This window comes from Elephas maximus, chromosome 9 (genome assembly GCF_024166365.1).
Source record: "Elephas maximus indicus isolate mEleMax1 chromosome 9, mEleMax1 primary haplotype, whole genome shotgun sequence".
NCBI classification, from domain to species: domain Eukaryota; kingdom Metazoa; phylum Chordata; class Mammalia; order Proboscidea; family Elephantidae; genus Elephas; species Elephas maximus.
In genome coordinates, this window is record NC_064827.1 from 18,384,136 (window position 1) to 18,409,371 (window position 25,236).

At 39.0% G+C, this 25,236-nt stretch overlaps 1 protein-coding gene across 5 annotated transcripts in view; it reads right to left on the bottom strand.

Annotated features, from left to right (window-relative positions):
* The window catches only part of PTPRD (protein tyrosine phosphatase receptor type D), a 591,083-nt gene that overhangs the window by 339,179 nt on the left and 226,668 nt on the right, over positions 1–25,236 (bottom strand). For all 5 annotated transcript variants that reach the window (XM_049896355.1, XM_049896354.1, XM_049896353.1 and 2 more), the window contains exons 3-4: positions 15,372–15,517; positions 8,680–8,821 (exon numbers count right to left, since the gene is read on the bottom strand). In XM_049896355.1, the coding sequence (XP_049752312.1) occupies positions 8,680–8,821; positions 15,372–15,517 (288 nt within the window). The remainder of the gene's footprint in view (positions 1–8,679; positions 8,822–15,371; positions 15,518–25,236) is intronic.

Sequence of the window (25,236 nt, forward strand, 5' to 3'; positions counted from 1 at the left end):
CAAAGGGTCGGCAGTTCTAATCCACCAGGTGCTCCTTGGAAACTCTATCGGGCAGCTCTACTCTGTCCTATAGGGTCGTTATGAGTCGGAATAGACTCGATGGCACAGGGTTTGTTTCGGGTTTTACAGTCGAACTGCCCACCTTTCGGTTAGCAGCCTGACCTCTTAACCACTGCGCCACCAGGGCTCCACTACTCATAGTACATCATATGCAAAATCAATGCATCCAAATATAACTTCCAAAAGGAGCTTCTGGTTCATGAGCTAATATTTTCCAATATACTGAATTTTCTAGTTATCTGATAAATGATAGATCTGTGGCTTTCCACAGAATTATACAAATACACAAGCAAACAAAAAGAACTATGTATTCCAATGCTTAGAAGGTAAAGAATATCTGAGGACTTTTAATATCAATTTGCTGGGCTCACTCATGATGTGTAACATCACTCTTTTAAACAGTTCTTTTCTTATAAAACAATAATAAAAAAAAAGTAGGATATCCTCTGTGAAAGCCCAAGGTGTAATCAAATTTATAACCTAAACATACACATCATCAGGCAGGTGAGGAAACATTTAATAGGGCTACACTTGTGGTCAAGAAGGAGCCCTGGTGGCACAGTAGTTAAGCACTCAGCTGCTAACCAAAAGGTTGGTGGTTCAAACCACCAGTGATGACATGGCAGAAAGACCTAGTGATCTGTTTCCATAAAGATTACAGCCCTGGAAATGCTGCAGGGCCGTTCTGTACTGTCCTATAGGGTCACTAGGAGTTGGGATCAACTGGATGACAATGTGTTAGCCGTCAACATCTGTTAGAAAAAAAGCCACTGTGTTAAAAGATGAAAATTCTATTTAATGAAATGCAAAGCTTAAAAATCAAGGCTAAAGTTTAACAATACAAAAAAAGTGGGATATGGAAAGTGCTGAGATGCAAATTAAAAACACAGGCTCATTTGGAACGATCAAAGATAACATTGTCTTGAAAGTTTACTGCTATCTCTACTAAAAGATATTAAGTATACTAACATGTATGCCATCATAAAAAAAAATGCCATCATACTTACGTTTAATGCAGCATTAATTCACAAGTCACTGTTGTTTTTAATTTTTTTAATAAGATAAAATAAGTTACTTGCTCTTCTAAGGAGAAATGTAATTAGGATTTTGATAATTAAACCCTAGATGAGGCATTTGGTATATCCATGCCCCAAAGCCCAATAAATTATGCATGCACAACTTTTAAAACTACATCATAATTAGTAGCTTAAAATAAAACTCATTTGGAGGAAACTTAATTTCTAAAAACTCCAAATTTTATCAATGAAAGCCAACCAAATATCCAGTTTTAAAGTAGAAACACCAATTATGTATAAATGACTATGAATTGCTTGATATATTACTTTAAATAAAGTATTTTAATATACTTCATTTGCAAATTTCAAGTTAAACACAGATGGTCCATGTTAATTTTGTCACGTGATTTTTGGCTTGTGTAGGTGAATCTTCTTAGCCACGGAAATAAGCTTCTACTTCATTTTCTTCTAGTACGACTCTTTTACTTCCTCTCTACTCTGAGTGCTTCTCACACTAGCTCTGCCTGATAAAATCCTACACATTCTTCAAGGCTCAACCCAGGTCTCCTCACTTCTATAATGCTTCATTCAAGTAGACCTTTTGTACACGTTGTACATGCCCAATGCACTTAGGCGTTGCTTCTCTCGTGTCATGGTCATCTGTATACTTGGCAACTGGAAGAATATCATGCTTCAAAGGCTATGCCTTCCACATCCAAAGTCAATATCAAACTGGCTAAAACACTTTGCCACAACAACACCCAGTAGAGATCACTTTTGACTAGTTAAAGCCCAGAGAACCCTGGTTTGACTGAGCTGTATGGCCAAGATCAAATCATTTCAAACTCTCTGGACCTTGGTTGCCTCCCTCACAAATAAGGAGATTAGGCTAGGTCATCTCCAAATTCTCTTCCAGATCTATGATTTCCATGGTTCTGTGAACAAGTCAATCAACGGTAAACACTCCTAAGACTCTACATTTATCATACAATATAAAAAATATTTGAATATGAGGCCCCAAAAGAAAAGTGTTATTATTTATTTATAATTTTTATTGTGCTTTAAGTGGAAGTTTACAAATCAAGTCAGTCTCTCACACAAAAACTTATATACACCTTGCTAAAACCAAAACCAAACCCAGTGCTGTCGAGTCGATTCCGACTCATAGCGACCCTATAGGATAGAGTAGAACTGCCCCACAGAGTTTCCAAGGACGCCGGGCGGATTTGAGCTGCCAACCTTTTGGTTAGCAGCCGTAGCACTTAACCACTATGCCACCAGGGTTTCCCATACACCTTGCTACATACTCCCAATTACCCTCCCCCTAATGAGACAGCCCACTCTCTCCCTCCACTCTCTCTTTTCATGTCCATTTTGCCAGCTTCTAACCCCCTCTACCCTCTCATCTCTCCTACTGTTATTATTTAAATGGAATGATGTATAGGTGGGTTCATTCTCTCTGAACACTATAACAGTTCAAAAGAAGGTGATATGCATCACTGACATAATGACCCTCAGAAGACAAACCACAGGAAACGTGAACAGCCTCAGCTCACATGTCTACTTTCACCCACGTATTACCAGTTTTAATGTGTCTCCTTAATAGTGTCTCCCATGGAACTGTCCACATGGCTGCCTGTTTTTGGGAACACTGGTTCCTAAAGAATAGATATTTTTAAGTGCTAAAAACTGTACTACCGGAAAGTCAGAAGTTTCTGTTTACATAAACGGCTCTCCCCACCACCACCTCTTTCGAGCCTGGGAACAGACAACACAGGAAGGCTTTACCATGTTGGTCATCAATTCATTCCAAGCACTCAACTGTTTCATAAGCCATTTCAAGTCATCTTCACTCAGTCTCATAATTGCCAGCAAGTTTGTTATGTGTTGGCCACTCTTCCTTTTGTTTCAGGCTTTCATAAAAATTCTTTTGTGTGACAGTCAAGCAGCTGTGCTTTGTTCTTTAATGTTCCTCGCCCGGGTCCCCAGCCGAGACCACTTTATAACATAAACTGCAAAGTACCATTTTCACAGCGGGGACAACTGTGTTCATCTTCAAAAAGAGGCATTAATAAAATGAGACTGTAATGAACATGCTAATTCTGATCGCAGAGTACCGCGCAATGGCAGACAGACTTGACTGCCTTCTCCCTGAAAGACTAAAAGTTTTTTTTTTTTTTTTAAAACAACAGCTATAATGGCTTACATTTTTTGAAACAGACGTATTGTGCAAACAACCCTCTCTGTTTCCCAATGAATTGCCTGCTCTGTCTCATCCGACTGCTCACTGCGTGTTTTACTATCTCAGTAACAGTCACCTTCAGGGAACGTATTTTTTCCATCTTGCATGTACTGACTTCCTGAAACAGGCCTATCACGGAGTCACAGAAGGCAAGAGAGAAGTGATCTGAGTGATCACCAATCCAATGCCTTCATTGTACAAGAGGCAAAAACAAAAAAAGGAAGGAGGAGGGAAGGAAGGAGGAAGAAAGGGATGGAGGGAGGAAGGGAGGGAGGAAAGAAGGAAGGAGAGAAGATAATATGCTCAAGATGTCACAGCAAAGTGACAACTTGAAGTCAGAGTTGGAACTCATTACCTGACACCTACACTTGGGTACTTTGCACATTTTCTTATGTCTTAAAAATGATCAATCACAATACAATGTATTTATAAACAGATACTTAGAAACTGATTCATTGTAAAATATATTTATATGTAGAGAAGACATTCACATAACTATATTTAATGAGACATGTTTACTAAACTAGGTAACTATAATGTCTCAGATTTATTTGGTAAGCTAGCTTTTTTAGACAATCATTATACTTTAAATATGCTGTATGCAAAAGCTAGTTTCCTATCAGTAAATAAGAGAAATGATGTTATATATCATACCTGGTTTTGCTGTGGTAGTTAGTGGCGGTGATGGTGGTGGTTTGTGGAACAATGTTATTTGGGAATGGGCAAGTCCCTGAAAATAACCTTAAAAACGACATATTACATGCTGTTTCGGATGACATAAAATGTGTATTTTCTGATTACTACCCTTGATTTCAAGAAATATGACATTTAGAGAATTGGAAACAAAGTTGATTAAAATTTTCTAGAATTTTCTCTTAGAAAAAGGGAGTTATGTGAGCAAGAGGAGGGGATCTTGATGCCTCTTTTCTTGCCCAAAAGAGGCAGTGCTCCTCGACAATTAATAGTAAGGAAAGTCTATGGAAAGAGAGATTTCATTTTCCCTGCCCAGCGGCTGATAACATGTATATGAGAGAATATTTCCACTCCACTTATCATTACCTGGATTTATATGATGAGTTTTCCTGTTGATGTCTTTGGTCAGGAAGAAGTTGGGGCCAGTGAACCAAAGGTTCAGATGGAACCAATGTCATATGGATGAACAATTCTTCTTCTTAAAATACCTTCTCCGGTCCTATGCCCGCCCCTCGCTGAAGGCCTAGTATCTAATCCATATTCCTTAACAGCATTGCATCACTAGGTAAGACTCAGTGCTTAATAACCTCTTGGTGAGATCTTCGGTCTGCACCTAAAGTTCTACTTAGAAGGAGAAACATGCTCACCATGGGTATGCTCAGCCTCCTAAAGTATTTGCTTGTGTTTCCATACTGGGGCACCAAAAAAACTGAAAAAGTAAGCCAGAGACTACAGGTACCAGGTTCAACCCCTCTTTCCCCCACTTCTTCTTCCATCAACTGCATTCTACTTCGTACAAATGGTAATGGCCAAATATGTCATTCCAGGGCAGGCTCAGCCCAAGCTTGTCGTTATCCTTCCTTATGAAAACAGTCTTTGAAAGCCAGGGTAATTTGAAACCAGCTACTGAGGGAAAGTTTTCCCTGAAATACTCCCTCCAATGCACATGGGTGGTCAAAGTATTATTTCAGTGTCTTCTGCATTAGCCACACAAGGCAGATGTTTGAATCTCCAATTAATTGGGCTCTGCAGTAGCCTGTGTGAAAGAAACTACTGATCTCAATCCAGCCCACTTAGACAAAGCCCATCGTGACAGTTGGCACATTTTTTGGCATTGTCAGCAGAGTAGGGAAAAAGCAAATGACCCATGTGGACAGAAAAGGCATTGGCTGAGGGCCACTGGACAGAGAGCACAAAGTAGTCTTCATCTAGGGCAGAGCAGGGGCTTCTGAGCCTGCCAACAAGCTCCGTAAAAGAAAGTGAACTTAAAATGGACACAAAGGTCATCAACAGGGGAAGAAGCCCATTACATTTATCTAAGCATTCAGGATGATCATATTCTATGAAAGTCAGTTTACCACTAGAATATTTGTAAGACTGTTCTTAATAGAAATATTACTACTTAGTTGGAAATTTTAAAATGAAAAGATAACTCTAGAAATTTTAAAGATAATTCCCAACCCTGTTTATTTTATCCTACAAGGATCTATGAAAGTATTCTCTCTCTTTTTTTAATATTATATTTTAAGGCTCTGTTTAGACTACTTTTCCATGATCCAAAATACCTTTGAGGTTTTTCTCATGAAATATTTCCAAAGCTTCTAAATATACTCAGAAGAAAAAAAAATAGTCAAGAATAAAAAAAAAATTATAGGAAGGGTTTAGTCCTAGAATCATAAATGTTCACACAAATGTACTTACATGTGACAAATGTTCACATAGAAAGTCAAGGTCACTATTAAAATGTTCTGATGCATTTGTTGCATGGTGGACTTGTTGGATAAAGGGAGATGAGATGGTGGATAAGCGGCAAAACTTATATCCACGTGAATATCAAAGTAAAGTGGTATTTTCCTCTGACATGTCATCTTCATCAAATGCATGACTACGTTAAACCAGATAACTGCAATTATTTCTTCTTAAGTGATGCAAGATATTTAGAAGGCAAAAAAGTTCGGATAAATATTTTTCATTGAACCTTTGTAGTACACTTTCTACATAATAGCATTAGTTGTAAATCAGGTGAGTAAACGGAGATTAAAATGTAAAAAGAATGGCCACGGATATGCCTGATTTTGCTTTCGATACAATTGCTTCTAACAGCTCTGGTGGCATAGTGGTTTAGCACTTGGCTGCTAACCTAAAAGGTTGGCAACTGAACCCACCAGCTGATTTGCAGGAGAAAGACGTGGCAGTCTGCTTCCGTAATGATTACAGCCTTGGCATCACTATGGGGCAGTTCTACTCTGTCTAGGGGGTTACTATGAGTCAGAATCGACTCGACTGCAGTGGGTTTGTTGTTTTTTGTAACATGACTATAATGTTTGGACCTTTTATTTAAAATTATTTGAAGAAATATATTTTATTAGTTATTCTGTAGTTTATTTCTTCAAATCACATATCTACCAAGTAAATTTAGCCTATATGCATACTTTCTGTAGCATGTATGAATACAGACTCTAGGATCCTTTCCAATTCTAAAGTCTGACTTTTAATTTCCATCTGCTCACCTGTTCTTTTTCTTGCCATTTTTTTTCCTAATGCCTAATGTCTGACATTCTTTTCTAAAATCTCACTTCTAACTCCTGATTCCTCATTTTTCCCCTAATGTCTTCTTCCTGCTTGTTAGACTTTATCCCTTTCTCTACCTTTGTGAACAGCTGAAACATATTTAGAATAAAACTCACTGACATGGTTCAATTATCATTAGATCACAGGCTATGGTTTGTTCTCTCATTGCTTGGACTTACTCTCCCTTGTGAGTTGGAACTGGCTTAAATGTGTGCCTATGAGTCCATCTTGGGTACAGATGACCTGCACTGGGGCTCTAACCGCTGGACTATGGTGGCTTCTATGGGGTAAATCATTGCACGGTTTCCTGTTCCACCTTCTATGAAATTCATGGTTTCTTATCAGCTTTTCTGGTAGCTTCAGGTTCTGAGCTATTGCACGTGAACAGTTCTAGAACGTCATCTGTATGCAGACAGCTGATCGAGCTCTTCTTTCTTCCACCATCTTTTACATATGCTTCTGCCCTACTGGGCGTTAAAACTCCAGCCCTAAAGTATATACCCCATTTGCTTACTATCTTGGACGCTAAGATAACAAAGAGGCTCCTTCTGGGGATTTCCTACTCATGTTAGCACCTAGAAATTACCCCTTCTTATTTGCAAGGCTGACTGTATATGTCATTTATCTGCAGACATTTTGCCATCATTTCTATGTGTTTACAGTAGGGTAGAGGACTTTCTGCACCAGTTTAGCTTGCCATTGTGGCTAGAAAAGTTGCCCAAATCTGATTTCTCTGTATCTTAGTAACATTCTCTTTCATGAACTTAAAAGATAAACATCTTGTCCATATCTTCCCTACAACTTAGTAAGGTGGTTATTCATATTATTTAAAGTATTTTTATGATGTATATATTTAAAAAATCACATTTTCTAGGCTTATTGGATTAGCTATTTTTCTATTAGATATTCTGTAGTTTATTTTTGCCAACCTCATATCCACCAGGTAAATCTGGCAACCCTGACTAGGAACTATGCACTTGTAAGAAGTGGGTTATTGACAAGATCAGGAAAGTGGAGTTTTCTTGGTGGTACCAAGTTGTGGTGCCAAATAGATCTGGAAAGAAAAATGTTTCTGATTTTATGTAAGACAAAAATAAATTCCTCACTGGGGAAATAAAAAAGAAATGTGGAGAAAATGTTTCTAATCTGTATATGTTCAGCTGTGATTGTTAAATTTTGATCCTTCCTTTCCAATTTCCTTCATCTTAAGAAATGCTATTCTCCTTAATGCTAGCTTTAAACAAAATGAAGCTCAAAGAAACAAAGCAAAACAAACAAAAAGTATGTGGGAGACAAAATAGGTAAAGGCACAGAAGTGTTAGGCTGGAAATGGCATAGGCGAGGCTAGCCAAACCAGGCAATGGCCGTACCTCTACACACAAGACTGAATTAGAGATAGACAGCCCAGTATCAAGCACTACCCTCCAGCACTGTGGTTCTAAAGGAAGGCAGAAAGCAGACACACTAAACTGAAGATTTGACAAGGCAGCCCATGTTTTGGTCAAATTGAAGAAGCAACACAGTTGGGGTTACAGAAGGGAACTTAAGTTCTCACAGGCATCAACAGACGGTGGCTCAAGAAAAAGCAAGGAATGAAATACAAACTGTTACATAAAGAAGAAAGGTGCCTTTCTGGTTCTTGGTTCTGACCAGCCGCTTAGGGGGAACTCATTTTTACTTGGAGTTGTTCCTTTCATTTTGCAAATGTCAATGTAACATTAGTAATTTGTTAAAAACATAGCTGCTGAGCTAGGTATGAAAAATCCATGCACAAGTCATGCTAATATACAAAACAAGACTACCCTGTTTTCTCCTTTAGGATCTCTACCGAAAGTCAGAATGGTATCTGGCATATGAAATGAGCATTTCTTTGGGCTTTTCTTTCCTCTCTCTGATTAGCATTTCTTCAAGACCCATCATGAGAGGAGGTGCCCTCTGCCTATGTAAAAGTTTGACCCTTATAAAAATTTCATTTCAATTCATTTTCCATTTATGTGCCATGCCCATGCTAGCCCTCTTCATGGCCCCACAGAAGGACACCTGAAATACAGAATTTCAACGACAGCACATGCAACGACCTTGTCCTTGCGCACTTACCACGTAAAACTGTGAGTCTGGTGGATACGCTTATTTCTCCCACATTATTCGAGGCCACACATTCATAAATGGCCTCGTCCCGAGGAGTCCGTAAGGGTTGTATTCTGAGAACTGATCCCGATCCATCATCAAACTCTATTACCTATTAGAGGAAACAATAGCTGTCACAGATGTTGTTACAATTGTCTACCTCTCAGCTAAACCTCTTAACGCAGCGGTGGGCCAACCATTAGACTTGGGATAAATTCAGAATTTTGAGACTAAATTATGCTACAATGGTGAAACAGAATACGTGGCCTAATTTAATGACTCTTCTACGGAACAAAGGAAAAGATATGAAACAACATATGTAAAACTGTAGATTTCTGGTAGCCACCCAGGGTTTACTCATGAAAATATTCTAGTGTGTGTACCTAGGGCAGTTTGACTCTATTAATTCTGCAGGAGACTTTCTAATGATGGGTAAACTCTTAAGATTACTCTGTCTCTGACAGTACATGTGCACTATGGATTCATTCAATAATTGGACTATAGGGTGAAGGATTAATGCACGCCACCATAGATAGCTGTTGTGGTTTAAAGTGCCTCATCCTTAACGGTATAGACAAGCGAGCCATGAAGAGCAACTGCATAAATCTAGCACTTAGGCAGCTAACGGGGTGGCTTAACCCAACAGCTGATGGCCTACATTAATTTTGCCATAAATCATGCCAGTATTTGTTCGAGCTTAGCTTTTTCTGCATTTTGAGGACATTCTTGCTGTAAAATGGAGGCTTGCTTCACCAGGCAGAAAATTAATGCCTGAAACAATAATCCTGATTTTGCCATCGCTACAGACTCTACTCCCAAACAGTTCAGCAACGCTGGTCATCCTAGGTACTTGTAAGCTAATCCAAGTACTATTTTAAAAAATGATGATAATGACACTGAATATGTATATTAGATTATAACTAGGCTGTGTAGTTTCAGCTGCTTATGGAGATGCTCTGTGTGGTTTTTTTTTTTTTTCCTTTTTTCATCTCCCTGTGCGTAAGACTTAGATGTGCTTAACTTGTGAATAAATTGAGAATGCCTTATTAATGGTTATGGGGTGCTCAATCCCAGATTTGGTATTTGAGTGTATATGCGCTAACATTTGGAAGGAGACTGAATTATTTTTAAAAAATGTCCACTTCAAGTCCTTTGTGCAGTCCATATGTGTTTTAAATTCACGAAGATATCCAAAATGCCTCTTTCCTCAATACATCACAATTTATTTCCAACATATTAAGCACACATTTTAGAATGAACCTATGGCACATTTTAGGGGACAAAAGTTTCACAGTTTCTGGATTCTTTGTCAAATATTCCACTATTTTAAAAAAAAAAATTATAAGCATCCTGCTGTTTGATGTTGAGTAATGTTTAAACATCTTTAATACTAATTTGAATGTTGATTGCATTATTATTAAATGTCATTTTATGCTTGCAATTCTAAGCTGTTTTCTAGATTCGAGGCTGTCCTCTTACAACAAACAAAAACCATATCACACATGGCAAGTTGACACTGAAATTTCCAATTTCAAAAGCTCTATTTGATAGCTAGTAGCAATTATGCGTGAGCCCTGGTGGTGCAGTGGTTAAGAACCATGGCTGCAAACCATTATTCTGGCAGTTCGAATTCACCAGCTGCTCCTCAGAAACCCTACGAGGCAGTTCTACTCTGACCTGTAGCGTCACTGTGAGTCAGAATCAGCTTGACAGCAATGAGTTTGGTCTTTGTTTTCTTTGTGTGTGTGTGTGATTATGTGAAGTCCCTGGGTGGGACAAACGGTTAAGGTGCTTAGCTGCTAACCAGTTCCACTCAGAGGTATCTCAGAAGAACAGACTGACAATTTACTTCCAAAAAAATCAGCCACTGAAAATCCTATGCAGCACAGTTCTACTCTGACACACACGGGGTCACCAGGAAATCGGAGGTGACACCACGGCAACGTTTTTGTTTGTTGGTTTGTTTAATTGATTATGTATTTCACTGGGGTCTTTTTGGGTACCTACTAGGGGTCAGACATTGCATTTGGCTGGGGACAGAAGAAGGGGAAAAACCAGTCACACCCACTGCTCTCACGGGTTGTATAAACTAGGGGAACCAGATGTGTCCGTAACTACGTATATATGCCGTTACAGACACGGAAGACTTTCTACCCCAGACTTGATACTATTTGATGGAGGTGCTTTGCGTAAAGAAAATGAATTCCCCCGGATGTGTTTATATGATCCTCATTAAGAATTATGTACTAGTCCTAGCCAGGGCAATTAGGCTAGACAAAGAAATAAAGGGTATCCAGATTGGTAAGGAGGAAGTAAAACTATCACTATTTGCAGATGACATGATCGTATACATGGAAAACCCTAAGAAATCCTCCAGAAAACTACTGAAACTAATAGAAGAGTTTGGAAGAGTCTCAGGATATAAAATAAACATACAAAAATCACTTGGATTCCTCTACATCAACAAAAAGAACACCGAAGAGGAAATAACCAAATCAATACCATTCACAGTAGCCCCCAAGAAGATAAAATACTTAGGAATAAATCTTACCAAGGATGTAAAAGACCTATACAAAGAAAACTATAAAACTCTGCTACAAGAAATTCAAAAGGACACACTTAAGTGGAAAAACATACCCTGCTCATGGATAGGAAGACTTAACATAGTAAAAATGTCTATTCTACCAAAAGCCATTTATACCTATAACGCACTTCCGATCCAAATACCAATGTCATACTTTAAGGGAATAGAGAAACAAATCACTAATTTCATATGGAAAGGAAAGAACCCCCGGATAAGCAAAACATTACTGAAAAAGAAGAAGAAAGTGGGAGGCCTCACCCTACCTGATTTCAGAACCTATTATATAGCTACAGTAGTCAAAACAGCCCGGTACTGGTACAACAACAGGCACATAGACCAATGGAACAGAATTGAGAATCCAGATATAAATCCATCCATGTATGAGCAGCTGATATTTGACAAAGGACCAGTGTCAGTCAATTGGGGAAACAATAGTCTTTTTAACAAATGGTGCTGGCATACCTGGATATCCATTTGCAAAAGAATGAAACAGGACCCATACCTCACACCATGCACAAAAACTAACTCCAAGTGGATCAAAGACCTAAACATAAAGACTAAAACGATAAAAATCATGGAAGAAAAAATAGGATCTACCCTAGGAGCCCTAATACAGGGCATAAACAGAATACAAAACATTACCAAAAATGATGAAGAGAAACCAGATAACTGGGAGCTCCTAAAAATCAAACACCTATGCTCATCTAAAGACTTCACCAAAAGAGTAAAAAGACCACCTACAGACTGGGAAAGAATATTCAGCTATGACATCTCAGACTAGCGCCTGATCTCTAAAATCTGCTTGACTCTGTCAAAACTCAACCACAAAAAGACAAACAACCCAATCAAGAAGTGGGCAAAGGATATGAACACACATTTCACTAAGGAAGCTATTGAGGCAGCCAGCAGATACATGAGAAAATGCTCTCGATCATTAGCCGTTAGAGAAATGCAAATTAAAACTATGATGAGATTCCATCTGACACCAACTAGACTGGCATTAATTCAAAAAACACAAAATAATAAATGTTGGAGAGGCTGCGGAGAGATTGGAACTCTCATACACTGCTGGTGGGATTGTAAAATGGTACAACCACTTTGGAAATCCATCTGGCGTTACCTTAAACAGTTAGAAATAGAACTACCATACAACCCAGAAATCCCACTCCTCAGAATATACCCTAAAGATACAAGAGCCTTCACACAAACAGATATATGCACACCCATGTTTATGCAGCTCTGTTTACAATAGCAAAAAGCTGGAAGCAACCAAGATGTCCATCAACAGACGAATGGGTAAATAAATTGTGGTATATTCACACAATGGAATACTACTCATCGATAAAGAACAGTGACGAATCTCTGAAACATTTCATAACATGGAGGAATCTGGAAGGCATTATGCTGAGCGAAATGAGTCAGTTGCGAAAGGACAAATATTGTATAAGACCACTATTATAAGATCTTGAGAAATAGAAAAAACGGAGAAGAACACATACTTTTGTGGTTACAAAGGGGGGAGGGAGGGAGGGAGGGAGGGAGAGAGCTTTTTATTGATCAATCTGTAGATGTGAACTGCTTTGGGTGAAGGGAAAGACAACACTCAAAACAAGGAAGGTCAGCCTAATTGGACTGGATTAAAAGTAAAGAGGTTTCCGAGATAAAATGAAAGCTTCAAAGGTCAGCGAAGCAGGGGCTGGGGTCTGGGGAACTTGGTTTGAGGGGACTTCTAAATCAATGGGCAAAACAATTCTATTATGAAAACACTCTGCATCCCACTTTGAATTGTGGCGCCTGGGGTCCTAAATGCCAACAAGCGGCCATCTAAAATACATTAATTGGTCTCAACCCACCGGGAGCAAAGGCAAAGGAAGAACAGCAAGGTCACACGACAACTAAGAACCCAAGAGACAGAAAGGGCCACTTGAACCAGAGACCTACATTATCCTGAGACCAGAAGAACTAGTTGGTGCCCGGCCACAATCGATGTCTGCCCTGTCAGGGAACACAACAGACAACTCCTGAGGGAGCAGGAGACCAGTGGGATACAGACCCCAAATTCTCATAAAAAGACCACACCTAATGGTATGATTGCGACTGGGGGAATCCCGGAGACAGTGCTCCCCAGAACTTCTGATAGCACAGGACAGGAACCATCCCCGAAGACAAATCATCAGGCATGAAAAGGACTGGTCAGTGGAGGCGAGAGAGATACTGACGAAGAGTGAGCTAATTAAATTAGGTGGACACGGGAGAGTGTGTTGGCAACTCTTGACTGGAGGGGGGATGGGAAGATAGAGAGAGAGGGAAGATGGCAAAATTGGCACGAAACGAGAGACTGTAAGGGCTGACTCAATAGGGGGAGGGCAAGTGGGAGAAGGGAGTAAGATGTATGTAAACCTACATGTGACAGACTGATTGGAATGGTAAATGTTCACTTGATGCTTAATAAAAATTAAAAAATAAAAATAAATAAAAAAATAAAAGAATTATGTACTATTTAGTGTTATAATTTAATCTTTGTTACAAGATTTTCCTCAAGAAGCCATCATCACTACCAAGAATGATGTCAAGTTCCTCTTTGACAAAATAAATCAATTTTATTTAAACCAAAAACCTATACCAAAGATGAACACGTGCCTTATTTTTGACATGATGCAGAAAATATTTCCCAAAGATGACTTAAAATATTACTCTTCCATTAAATGTTTAGATCACTCTATTCGATTCTCAAACAAGTACCATTTTAAAATACACCATTTGTAAACTACAGCCCAGATGTTAAGTTTCACCAGTGTAATTGATTAGGTTTTTGTGCATTTGTGCCATCTATTGCTCTGTGAGAACTTGTGAACAATGAGTAAAATCAGACAGTTCTGAATGGTGTAGTCACTGTGTTTCTTTTAACTAATCTCGTTGTCGTCCAGGGAATTCCAGCTCACAGCAACCCTTTAAGACAGAGTAGAGCTGCCCCATAGGGTTCCCAAGGAGTGGCTGGTGGATTCAAACTGCTGACCTTTTGGTCTGCAGCCAAGCTCTTAACCACTGCACCTAATTGCCTTTTAATCTGCCAAATTGTGAATCAGGCCATCAGGTGAGAAGGTGAGTTTTATAATCTGGAGCAGTTTGGGGGTCTTGATACCCCTAAGAATCACGCTATCCTCTTCATGTCTTAAATTATAGGTTTGTTATTGTGGGCTTCTTCCAAGCCTTCTCTATGTATATTACTATCTCTTCCCCCTCCAAGCCCCCCCGGGAATGATCAAATTTCTAAACCATCAGGCTCTTCACATACATTGAAAAATAATCTCTGAATTACGTTTCATCATGTTCAATGCACTGAGCTTTCCTGAAGAGAATCAATTTCTTCAGTAAGTGTATCTATAATATCAAATTATTTGGGTGTGTTCTTTCAGTGTAATGCTCTACATGAAGAAACGGAAGGAAACCTCATTCAAGTTCATGCTACCTGCAAAACACAGGTGCAGGCAGTAGGGGACAACTCCATCCCCTGCTCAGCTTCCAATACCTTCCTCTTGGTAACGGGAACCTGAATTCCCTTTGGGAAAACACTGTCCCCTCATTCTATGCCATGGGGCTGACACCATTCCTAGTAAGACAAACAAATTTTGCTTGGCTTAAATTAATTAGCCGATACCATCCATCTGTCCACACAGATTGGATCCAGGATTGGCATGTAACTCAGTAAGAGCCAATGAGACAGGAAACTTCTGGAAGAGACAAGCTATCACTCATCCTGTAGGGTTTGTTGTGTAAGGATGTGAGGTTACATCTTGCAACCTTAAGGGGAAGCAGCCTGAGGTTGAAGCTGGCAGAGATAGATCCTAGGAACACCATTTGAGCCCTGAAACAAGGAGAGACAAAAGCCAGCCACTCGAACCCCCAAAAGCCCTTTCTGAAACACCCATTTTGAGTCGAGTTTTCCATCACAAACAACATAAAGAATGCCCACTGCTACGCCATAGTTATATCAGAGTAAAACCAACAAGTTAAAAACAACAACCAAAAGCTAAAAATACACTCTTCCCCCAGAGAAACAGAACAATGGACCTAATACCTCAAATCTCTGATTGCTGACTTTCTTTCCCTTTTTGTTCCAGACGATTTTCGGTCTTGGGTCTCCTGAAGCTTGGCAAATGAAAGAGGCAACTCCACCAGAGACCCCTGTCTGATCCACGGGAGTTCGTGTAAACCTTGGAGGTGCTGAAATAAAAGAAATAAACATCACAATGAAATGGAAAGCTGAAACACGGACTCTTACTCCCCCACTTCTGCTGCTTCTCCCATAGTCCTCAACCCTACTTCCACCCATATCTACATCCATACACGAATGTACTAGAATTATGAAATTTGGAGCATGCCTTTAACTTCTGAGGCCAGTTTGAAGGGCAGGGAGGTAGCTTTCTGGTCAAGTTACCTCTTAGTGCTTTTATTGCCAAAATCTGTATTAAGGCAGAGATCCAGTAACATTCAAATAGCAACATCACACATTAATTTTTATTACCAGTATTAAAAAAAAAAAAAAAATCCAATTTGTCCTCTGTAACAAAATGAGCTCATCAATCACAGTGAGCAAAATTTGAGTTCTTTGCTTTGATGCAGCTATCAGGACATTGCCAGAAAGCAGCACTGCCACCACTGAGCCATTAAAATTAGTGACATTTAAGAGAAATTCGAGGAAACTTTAAAGAGACAAGAAATACAGCCCTGAACTAGACGGTTTGGCCAGAAATAGAGATGAGGGCAGGCGGATGCTAAAATGACTCTCTAACCCAGATATTGTGGGCTGCCTTATTTGAAACTTAACTCCACAATCTGAACAAAAGAAGTTGAATCGAGAAGCCTCAAAAGTCAGAGTAAAGAATGTTTTAAAGAACAGTGTAGAGTGAAATTTTGTAAGGATAAAAAGCTGGAAATTAGAGGATTTTTCAATGTTCTCATCTCCTTTAAACGTTCCTAACATTCACCTCTTAAAAAGTTACTTATTTTCTATCTCATATTTCCAAACTTAGAAATGTATCTGAAGAGAAAGATATAAAATGTAGATAAGTATTTGTGAACAAGCATATTCACCACGTCATTTGTTCAGCAAAAATTATAGTAGCCTAAATATTGAATAGAAACTGATTGTGAAATAAAATATGGCATAATGATAGAATATTCAACAAACAGTAAATGCTATATTTATAAGCCTTTTTATCATAACATGAGAAATAGTTCCCATTTAATGGTAAGCTACAAAACCATAATACAGAATAATACGTAAGGGATGTCAGATAATAAAGAAAAAATGCCCAGAAAAAAAAATTGCTAGAAGAGTGGTTTGAGAGGAGGTATTTCAAATATTTTCCCTGCTTTTTTAGATTTTTCTTACATCCTTTAGGTTTTACAATAATGTTATCATTGGATCTTGTTTAAAACCCCAGCGTTGACATTTTACTTTTACAGTTCATTTTTTATGTTCTTATTCCTGTCCCCAAGTTTCCGCTCTCATCGTTTTTCAGTTATATGTCATACCTAACCGGTTGCCGTCAAGTTGATCTAACTCATGGTAATCCTGTATGTGTCAGAAGTAGGCTCTGCAGGGTCTTCAATGGCTGGGACCCTTTGGAAATAGACTGCCAGGCCTTTCTTCCAAGGCACCTGAGAGCTTAAACATTTGCACAACTGAGGGACTCCCTATAACTACAACTGTCATTTATGTTGAAAATAATCCTTAAAGTCTAAGAGGGAAGAAAATAACAACAGAGCGCAGCAGTGTTCGCGCATCACCACATGATGCTTCCATGGCCATCTGATGACTTCATTTTGGTCAGGGAATCAGATTCCCATCTAAGCTCCACCACTATGTATGTGGAATGCCATGGAGGGGTGGGTTGTGGCTAACTTTCCTGTTTTTTGGCTGCAAGTTTATAAGATATGGAATAAATTATCATGGAGAGATCCTCTCCAGTTTTAGAGTTTTCTGGCTTAGTATCTTATTTCCACAATAAAGGAAGGGGAGGAGAAGAGAGAGAGGGAGAAACACAACACTAGACCTGGGAGATGAGTTTCTACTTCATCAGCAAATTCAACTTGTTGGTGATAGTGGGACTGGTGGGAACACAGGGGCTAGTTTTCCCTGGGAAATATTAAGGAAGAAGAAAGCCGGTTCTAACAGCCCTGCTAGATATCACATTCTGCTACATCTCTTGGTAGCAGTACAAACTAGATGATTACCGGAAGCTGCGGGAAGTACTTAAACTGATTTGAAATTGAGTAACACTGGGAGGAATAAGAAACATTGTATACTGATGTCACTCTTCTGGAAACAAACAAAGAAGATATTACAAGTGTTTAAATGTTTCATTCCACTGTTGTAAACAAAGCAAATTGATAATAACCACTCACTTGTCAGCAACTAATATAGAAATTATAATTATGCAGTTAAAATACCTAGGGACTATTCCTAGAAAATAAAATGCACTGTATTGCCACAATATTAAGCTATGATACTGCTACTTTTGGGTACGTTCCTTCTCCTGTCTATAGATTAAAAATTGATAAGACTCGGTGAAAATCAATTTTAACAACCTCAGCTTCCTGTTTAAAATTTCCTGGTTTGAAATTTCTTGCAAGAATATGTGAAGGGAGTAAAGGGCTGTGACATAAAACAAGGGTATAATACTCAAGTTAAATAAACCTAAAATGCAGGATGCCTTTTTCCCTGGACTGGGTTTTTTTTTTTTAAGGGATAGCTTCCAGTCTCTCCTCCCAAAGAATGAAGAAAGTGTGAGATGCCGCAACTTTGCAAATGGCCAACACTACTTGGGCAAGTGCTTCCTTTGATAGGTCCCTACTGTAAGAGCCTAGGGTAAAAAGATAATTTGGAAATAACTGTGTGGGAGGGGAAATTAAAGAAGTCAAACTAATATTAAACACAGAAATCTTATTTCTAAATGGAAAGGAAAGAAGGCAAATTCCCATACACTCAGAGATGCGGTAGGGTTACCATTCCTATATTTTCCAGATGTGTTTCTTAATTATCTTCATTTTCTGTCATACATTGAAGTTCTCATGCTATTAGCCACCAAAAACATGACCTGGATGTTACTGTAGGAATTTTATTTCTCATGGGAAAGTCAGGTAATATATTTCATCCATTGACATATAGAGGATTTCTAAAAATAACCAATTGGGTCCTATTTCGGGACCTAAGACCCTGTCTTCCTGAAGCCTACTACTCACCATCCTAGTGACTCAGTACTCTTCAAAAAAGCATCCTTAAAAGGGTCCTTCATTTTATTTTTTAAAAACAAGCAATGGAATTGATCATACTACACTAAAACGCAAGGTATTTCAGGTGCTTATACCCAAAATGGTTTTGTTTGTTTTTAATATGAAGGACTTAATATTTGTTTTGCCTTCCCAGATGCAAAAATAAAAATACAAAATCATGACTTTATCACATGATCTGATGTCAACTTTTCTAAACCTGCCCACAAAATGCAAACCACAGAAACAGGGAATGTCATCATTCTAGGACACAAGGTTAAGATTCTAGATATGAAAGTAAATCCTTCCGGTAAGCATGTCGGTTACATAAATAATCTTCTTGGCTGGTTAATCTCTCAGACCTGATGCTGTCAATGCCAGTCAGCCAGGCAAGGGAAAGGTAAGCGAGAGAGAGGAGACTAAATGTAATAACTCTAACAATGCTTAAGTCAAGAAAATGCAAAGCAAAAATGTTTATTCTCCGAGGAGGGTAACAATACACATCACCACTTTCCCCTTCTCTATATTTCAACTTAAGAAAGGAACAAAATGAATCTCCTGCCTGATTTTGCCATGAATACTGCCAAAATTTAAGTCTGTTCTGAAGATGGGGAGAAAGGCAAGAGAACCCAAACAACACACAAACTTCTACGAAAGAAGCACACGATACATCAGCCTCAGTTCTGACAAATGAAAATCCCTATTTTCTGTGCCATGACTTACAACCAACAGTGTCATTCTTGGTCTACAGAAAAACAAAATATTAAGGGCATAAAGATGGGGAGAAAGGCATTAGAACTCCCCAGCTGCCGCTATTTAGAAAGGCGCAATTCCGTATCACTGTAGTTAACCGCCATTGCCACCCCCCGCCCGCACCTGTCAACCCTGTGCTTTGCAAAATCCATTTCTGCTCAAGCTAGTTTTGACAAGTGAAGAGCATGATCCTTTATTAAACTAATGCTGAGCACTGCAGAGGTCAAATTACTGCGAGACCCAGAAAGTCTATTTTCCAAATGGAAAGTCGAGAAGATAAACATGCACATGAGTCAGAACAGAGGCATGGCTGATATTCTAGAACATGTCAGTCATGCTCCCTGGCTGTTTGCAAGGACTGTGCATTCTCCGGATGCATTCACAGGGCAGACAGTAGCTCCAGGAATCGAGTTGATTATTATCTCCTACCCAGTTCAAGAGGACGCATAGGGTGCTGAACGATTGTTCTAAAAAGTTAGATTACTTCCTAAAATGTAACCAACACACAGGAGCTTTGCATGTTTAATGGTTGTAATACTTTGTTGAACTTAATGGTTGTAACATTTTGTTGCCATATCACATTTCACATTGCCAGACTCTGTGAAGACAGGGCAATAGGCTCCATCCATGCTTATGGCTATGTGGGAGAGAGGACCAACCAAGACCAGCAAACTGCCTTTCACTGTCCTTAGCAAACTGCTCTAAAAAAACAAAACCCTCCCTTCGGTAACTGCCTTAAGTAGAGCTAGACATTAATGGAGAGAACCAATGACATCTACTAGTTACATCCACGAACGAAAGGAATTTATGCTTAATAGTTAAGAAGACAACTCAGGTTTGCAGTAACATGGCTGGCTGAGAGTCACTAACACAGATTCAGAGAAAGGACTACAGGCCACAAACGTGAAGAGCAGAAATGAGAGTACCGTCTGTCTAATTTAATTCTAATGAATAAGCTGCTTTTACGGACCTCAAGGAAATACGTCTCTTGGGGAACAAACCCAACAGCATGTATCTAATCGGCTTTGTTTCTTTTAGGTGATTAACATTTCCTTAAATAGAGAGCTTTGTTTTTAAAGGGATATTTGTCATAATAATGTACTTAAAAACTTGAAAGGGAAAGGTTAATAATGCTATTAAATGATAGTAAGGGAGAGAAGCAGGGAATTTCAATACGAATGCTGGCAGTCCTATCTTTAAAAATCCACTTCTTCCCCAAACATGCAGTCTTCGCTTTGGCTTATACTTTTTTTTTTTTTTTTTCATTTTGCTTAAAAGGCATCTGTAGAATGTATGAGATGTCTGTGAAGCTCATATATGATCTTTCTTCCTCTGGAAGCACCGAGTGAGGGGTCAGAAGCTTAGGAACAGGGTGTCTTGGCTGAGATGGGAAAGGAGAACACACAGCAGTGTTAGGGGTGCTGCCAGAGGCACTGGCTGAACCTGAAGGAATTGGGAGAAAGAGCTACCACAAAGTGATACATTTCCTCCCTGACGCTGTACATCCTTTTGCCACTGCCCAAACATGGCAAGTGGCCAGAGTTTGTTGGGATGTTATTTTTTGTCATCATTCATCTGATTTTTTCTGGGGTAGGTAGGGGTGTTGTGAGAGCAGAGGTGCTACAGTGACAGAATTCTCACCTTTCATGGTGGAGTCCAGGGTTTGATTCCAACCAAGGCTCCTCAAGTAAAGCCACCACCTGTCTGTCAGTGGAAACTTGTGTGTTGTTGTGATGCTGAACAAATTTCAGCAGAGCTTCCAAGACTAAGGCTATGAAGAAAGGCCAAGCAATCTAGTTCTGAAAATCAGCCAAGGAAAACCCTATGTATCACAGCGGTCTAATTCCATTGTGCATGGAGTTGACATGAGTCAGGGACCAATTCTAAGGCAGCTGACAACAAGGATATAGTGACGACAGTGTGCCTGAGATAGCAGTACAACTTCCTGGACACATGAGAGGAGACGATAGAGGTTGTTATGGATTAAATTGTGTCCCCCAAAAATATCTATCAACTGAGCTAGGTCATTTTGTCATCTGATGTGATTTCCCTATGTGTTGTAAATCCCATCACTATGATGTAATAAAATGGATTAGTGGCAGTTATATTGATAAGATCTGTAAGATGAGATAGTGTCTTAAGACGATTTCTTTTGAGATATAAAAGAGAGAAGCAAGCAGAGAGACAGGGGACCTCACACCACCAAGAAAGAAGCGCCTGGAGCAGAGCGTGTACTTTGGACCTGCGGTTCCTGCGCCGAGATGCTCCCAGACTAAGGGAGGGCCGATGACAAGGACCTTCCTCCAGAGCCAACAGAGAGCTGATGCCCTGAATTCGGACTTGTAGCCCACTAGACAGTGGGAGAATAAATTTGTCTTTGTTAAAGCCATCTTCTCATGGTATTTCTGTTATAGCACCACTAGAGGATTAAGACAGAGGTCTTAAATTGATGCTTCCTCAACAAAGTGTCCATTTCTGTTTGTGGTTCTCTCATTCTCCCAAACACCAGCCTTGCAGCCTCTACTTCCTCTTTGTCTCCTTATTCTTCACCCTCACAACCAATCAACTATTATTGATTCTAATATTTCATGCCCTCTCTTTTTCATTATCTAATAATAATGGCAGTGACTCTCTATTTTAGCTACATGTTAGAATCATCTGGGGACCTTAAAAATATTATCGGTGCTTGGACCCTTCCCAAACCAATTAAAAGAGCAGATTGGTAGATGGCGTAGGGCACTGGCATTTAATTCCCAGAGGATCCCAACGTTCATTCAGGACTGGGAATCACTGACTAATATTGGTGCCATCCCAACCAGACGGCCTCATTTCAGGTTTTTATTTCCATAGTCAGTATTACACATTGCTGTGGATCCTTGTCATTCCCTTCTCTTCTTGCTCTCTGAGTTCTATTTTGTTTTTAAATGCATTTATGATTACAACTTATGTCTACTCAAAATATAAATAAATGAACAAGCTTTCATAGCTCACTGCTGCAAAATAAAGCTGTAAGTCTTATTTGGCCTTTAAGATCTTTCCAATTGCTACCAACCTATTTACCCAACTGTGTTCCCTGCTACTGCCCTTCAAGAACCTAAAATTACTCACCTCATTGCCTTGGCACATGCTGTTGCCTTGTACAAAATGCCTTCTCCCCACTTTTGAATTTATAGTACTCATTTTTCAACCAGAATGGAAATTCCACAAAGCCTTCTTTGATCCTCCCATCTGAATATAATCCACACTCCTTTCAACTCCCTTATCACACTTTCTTTATCTATCTTAAGAGTTACAACAGACTACGTTTTATAAGAAGGAGCCCTGGTGACACAGTGGTTAAGTGCTCGGACACTAACCGAAAGGTCAGCGGTTCAATGCACGTGTGTTTTCTCTCTCTTCACATGAAAACCTTAACAAGTGCATAAATGCTCTGGTCATCTCTGAAGACCCGTAATTCTTAATCGTGTCCAGCACATAGTAGGTATTCAATGCAGATGGATAAAGGCTTAGTAGAGGCTCACCAAGGTGCTGGACCCTCTAATCCTTGTATATATACTTTTGAGTATTTAGGATAGATAATAACATTGTAACCATGTTTGCTGTGCTTCTATTTGAATTACACTTAACCTACATTTGCTTATAGCTTGGTATACGAGCTGGAAAGTGCAAATTTCATGGAATACATATTGACATTGTAAAACACTGATATAGTACAGTGGAAAACTATGAATCTATGCCAGGCCTATGGTGGTAAAAGGTAGTATAGCTATGTCACAGATTTATGCAACCCATTACAAGACTTGAGTTCAGGTGAAGTATAATACAACGCAGTGGACCTCATTCTTTTCTGAATAACATGCCGCTTCACTGGTACCACGGAGCTCTCCTCTTCCCTGTCATTTTTTATTTTTAAGTAAAATGGCTTAATTGTTCTGATTGTACATGTTCATTTACACATAAATTAGAAAACAAATTAAAAGGAAATATTTCAAAACATTCTAAAGCTTGGATAAGTAACCATGACGAATATTTTTTAAGAACTTTCTATACTCACTCATTTAACAGAAAATATTTTTTACCCAGAAAAGGGAATTAAAATGTTATTTGATAATCAGCATTTTACTTAAAAAATATTATAAATATATTTTATGTCAATAAATATTTAAATTTAACATAATTTTTACATAATGAATAATATAAAACCAAAAACCATAACTGGTGCCTTTGAGTCAATTCCAACTCATAGCAACCCTATAGGACAGAGTAGAGCTGCCCCATAGGGTTTCCAGGGAGTGGCTGGTGGATTTTCACTGCTGATCTTTTGGCTCTTAAGCACTGCGCCACCAGGGCTGCATGAAGAATATAGACATATTTTATTTTACCATTAGATATTTAGGTTGGTTCCAGTTTTTCCATATTATAAAAAAATATTTCAGTGATCATTCTTGAAATTATATCTTTGCACACATACATAGTTCCTATGAATAATCACTGCTATACGTAAAATTCTGATTGCAAGATTCATTCCTACATGTAAAATTACTCGATCAAACGGTCTGTACATTTTTAAGGCTTTTGATACATATTATTATACTATGCTTTAAAAAATAATGCATATATTCTTATCAGTAGTATATCAGAGCATCCAATTAACTGGATCATTGCTAAAGCAAATTGAAAATTATCACTTTGTTTTTCATTCAATTTTTAACCTTTCTAGCTAAACAGTAGAGCCTTGGTGGTGCAATGGTTAAAGTGCTTGGCTGATAATCGAAAGGTCAGTGGTTCAAACCCACCCGCTGCTCCATGGGAAAAAGATGTGGCAGTCCACTTCCATGAAGCTTTACAGTCTTGGAAACCCTATGGGCAGTTCTACTCTGTCCTATAGTGTCGTTGCCGTGAGTCTGAATCAACTCTATGGCAATGGGTTTGGTTTGGGTTTTAGCTAAATAGGGCAGATGGAAGTTGAAATGGAGGTCAAAGGAAGATCAGTTTTGAGGAAGGCACTGGAGAATCCAGCCCTCAAACAAATCCTCCCCAGAACCTGCCTCTTCCATTTCTCCTTGTGTGAAAAAACAGTGAAAGGGCATACTTAGTGGTAAGTATTTAAAGGTCAATGAAGAAAGTGGAAAATGGTGGTAGAAAAAAAAAAAAACTAGAAAGTGAAACTATTGAAAATTAGCACTTACATCTTATAGAAAATGATTTTTAATGTAAAATGGTCAAGGCATTCAAGTCCATTTTGTTGTTGTTGTTGTTAGGTGCTGTTGAGTCGGTTCCAACTCATAGCGACCCTATGCAAAACAGAATAAAACACTGCCTGGTCCTGCACCATCCTTACAATCGTTGTTATGCTTGAGCTCATTGTTGCAGCCACTGCGTCAATCTACTTGTTGAGGGTCTTCATCTTTTCCAATGACCCTGTACTCTGCCATGCATGATGTCCTTCTCCAGGGGCTGATCCCTCCTGACAACATGTCCAAAGTAAGTAAGATGCAGTCTCGCCATCCTTGCTTCTAAGGAGCATTCTGGTTGTACTTCTTCCAAGACAGATTTGTTCATTCTTCTGGCAGTCCATGGTATATTCAATAGTCTTCGCCAACACCACAATTCAAAGGCATCACTTCTTTGTTCTTCCTTATTCATTGTCCAGCTTTCCCAGCTTTCACATGCATATAATGCGATTGAAAATACCATGGCTTGGGTCAGGCGCACCTTAGTCTTCAAGGTGACATCTTTGCTCTTCAACACCTTAAAGAGGTCCTTTGCAGCAAATTTACTGGATGCAATTCATCTTTTGATTTCTTGACTGCTGCTTCCATGGCTGTTGATTGTGGAGCCAAGTAAAATGAAATCCTTGACAACTTCAATCTTTTCTCCGTTTATCATGATGTTGCTCATTGGTCCAGTTGTGA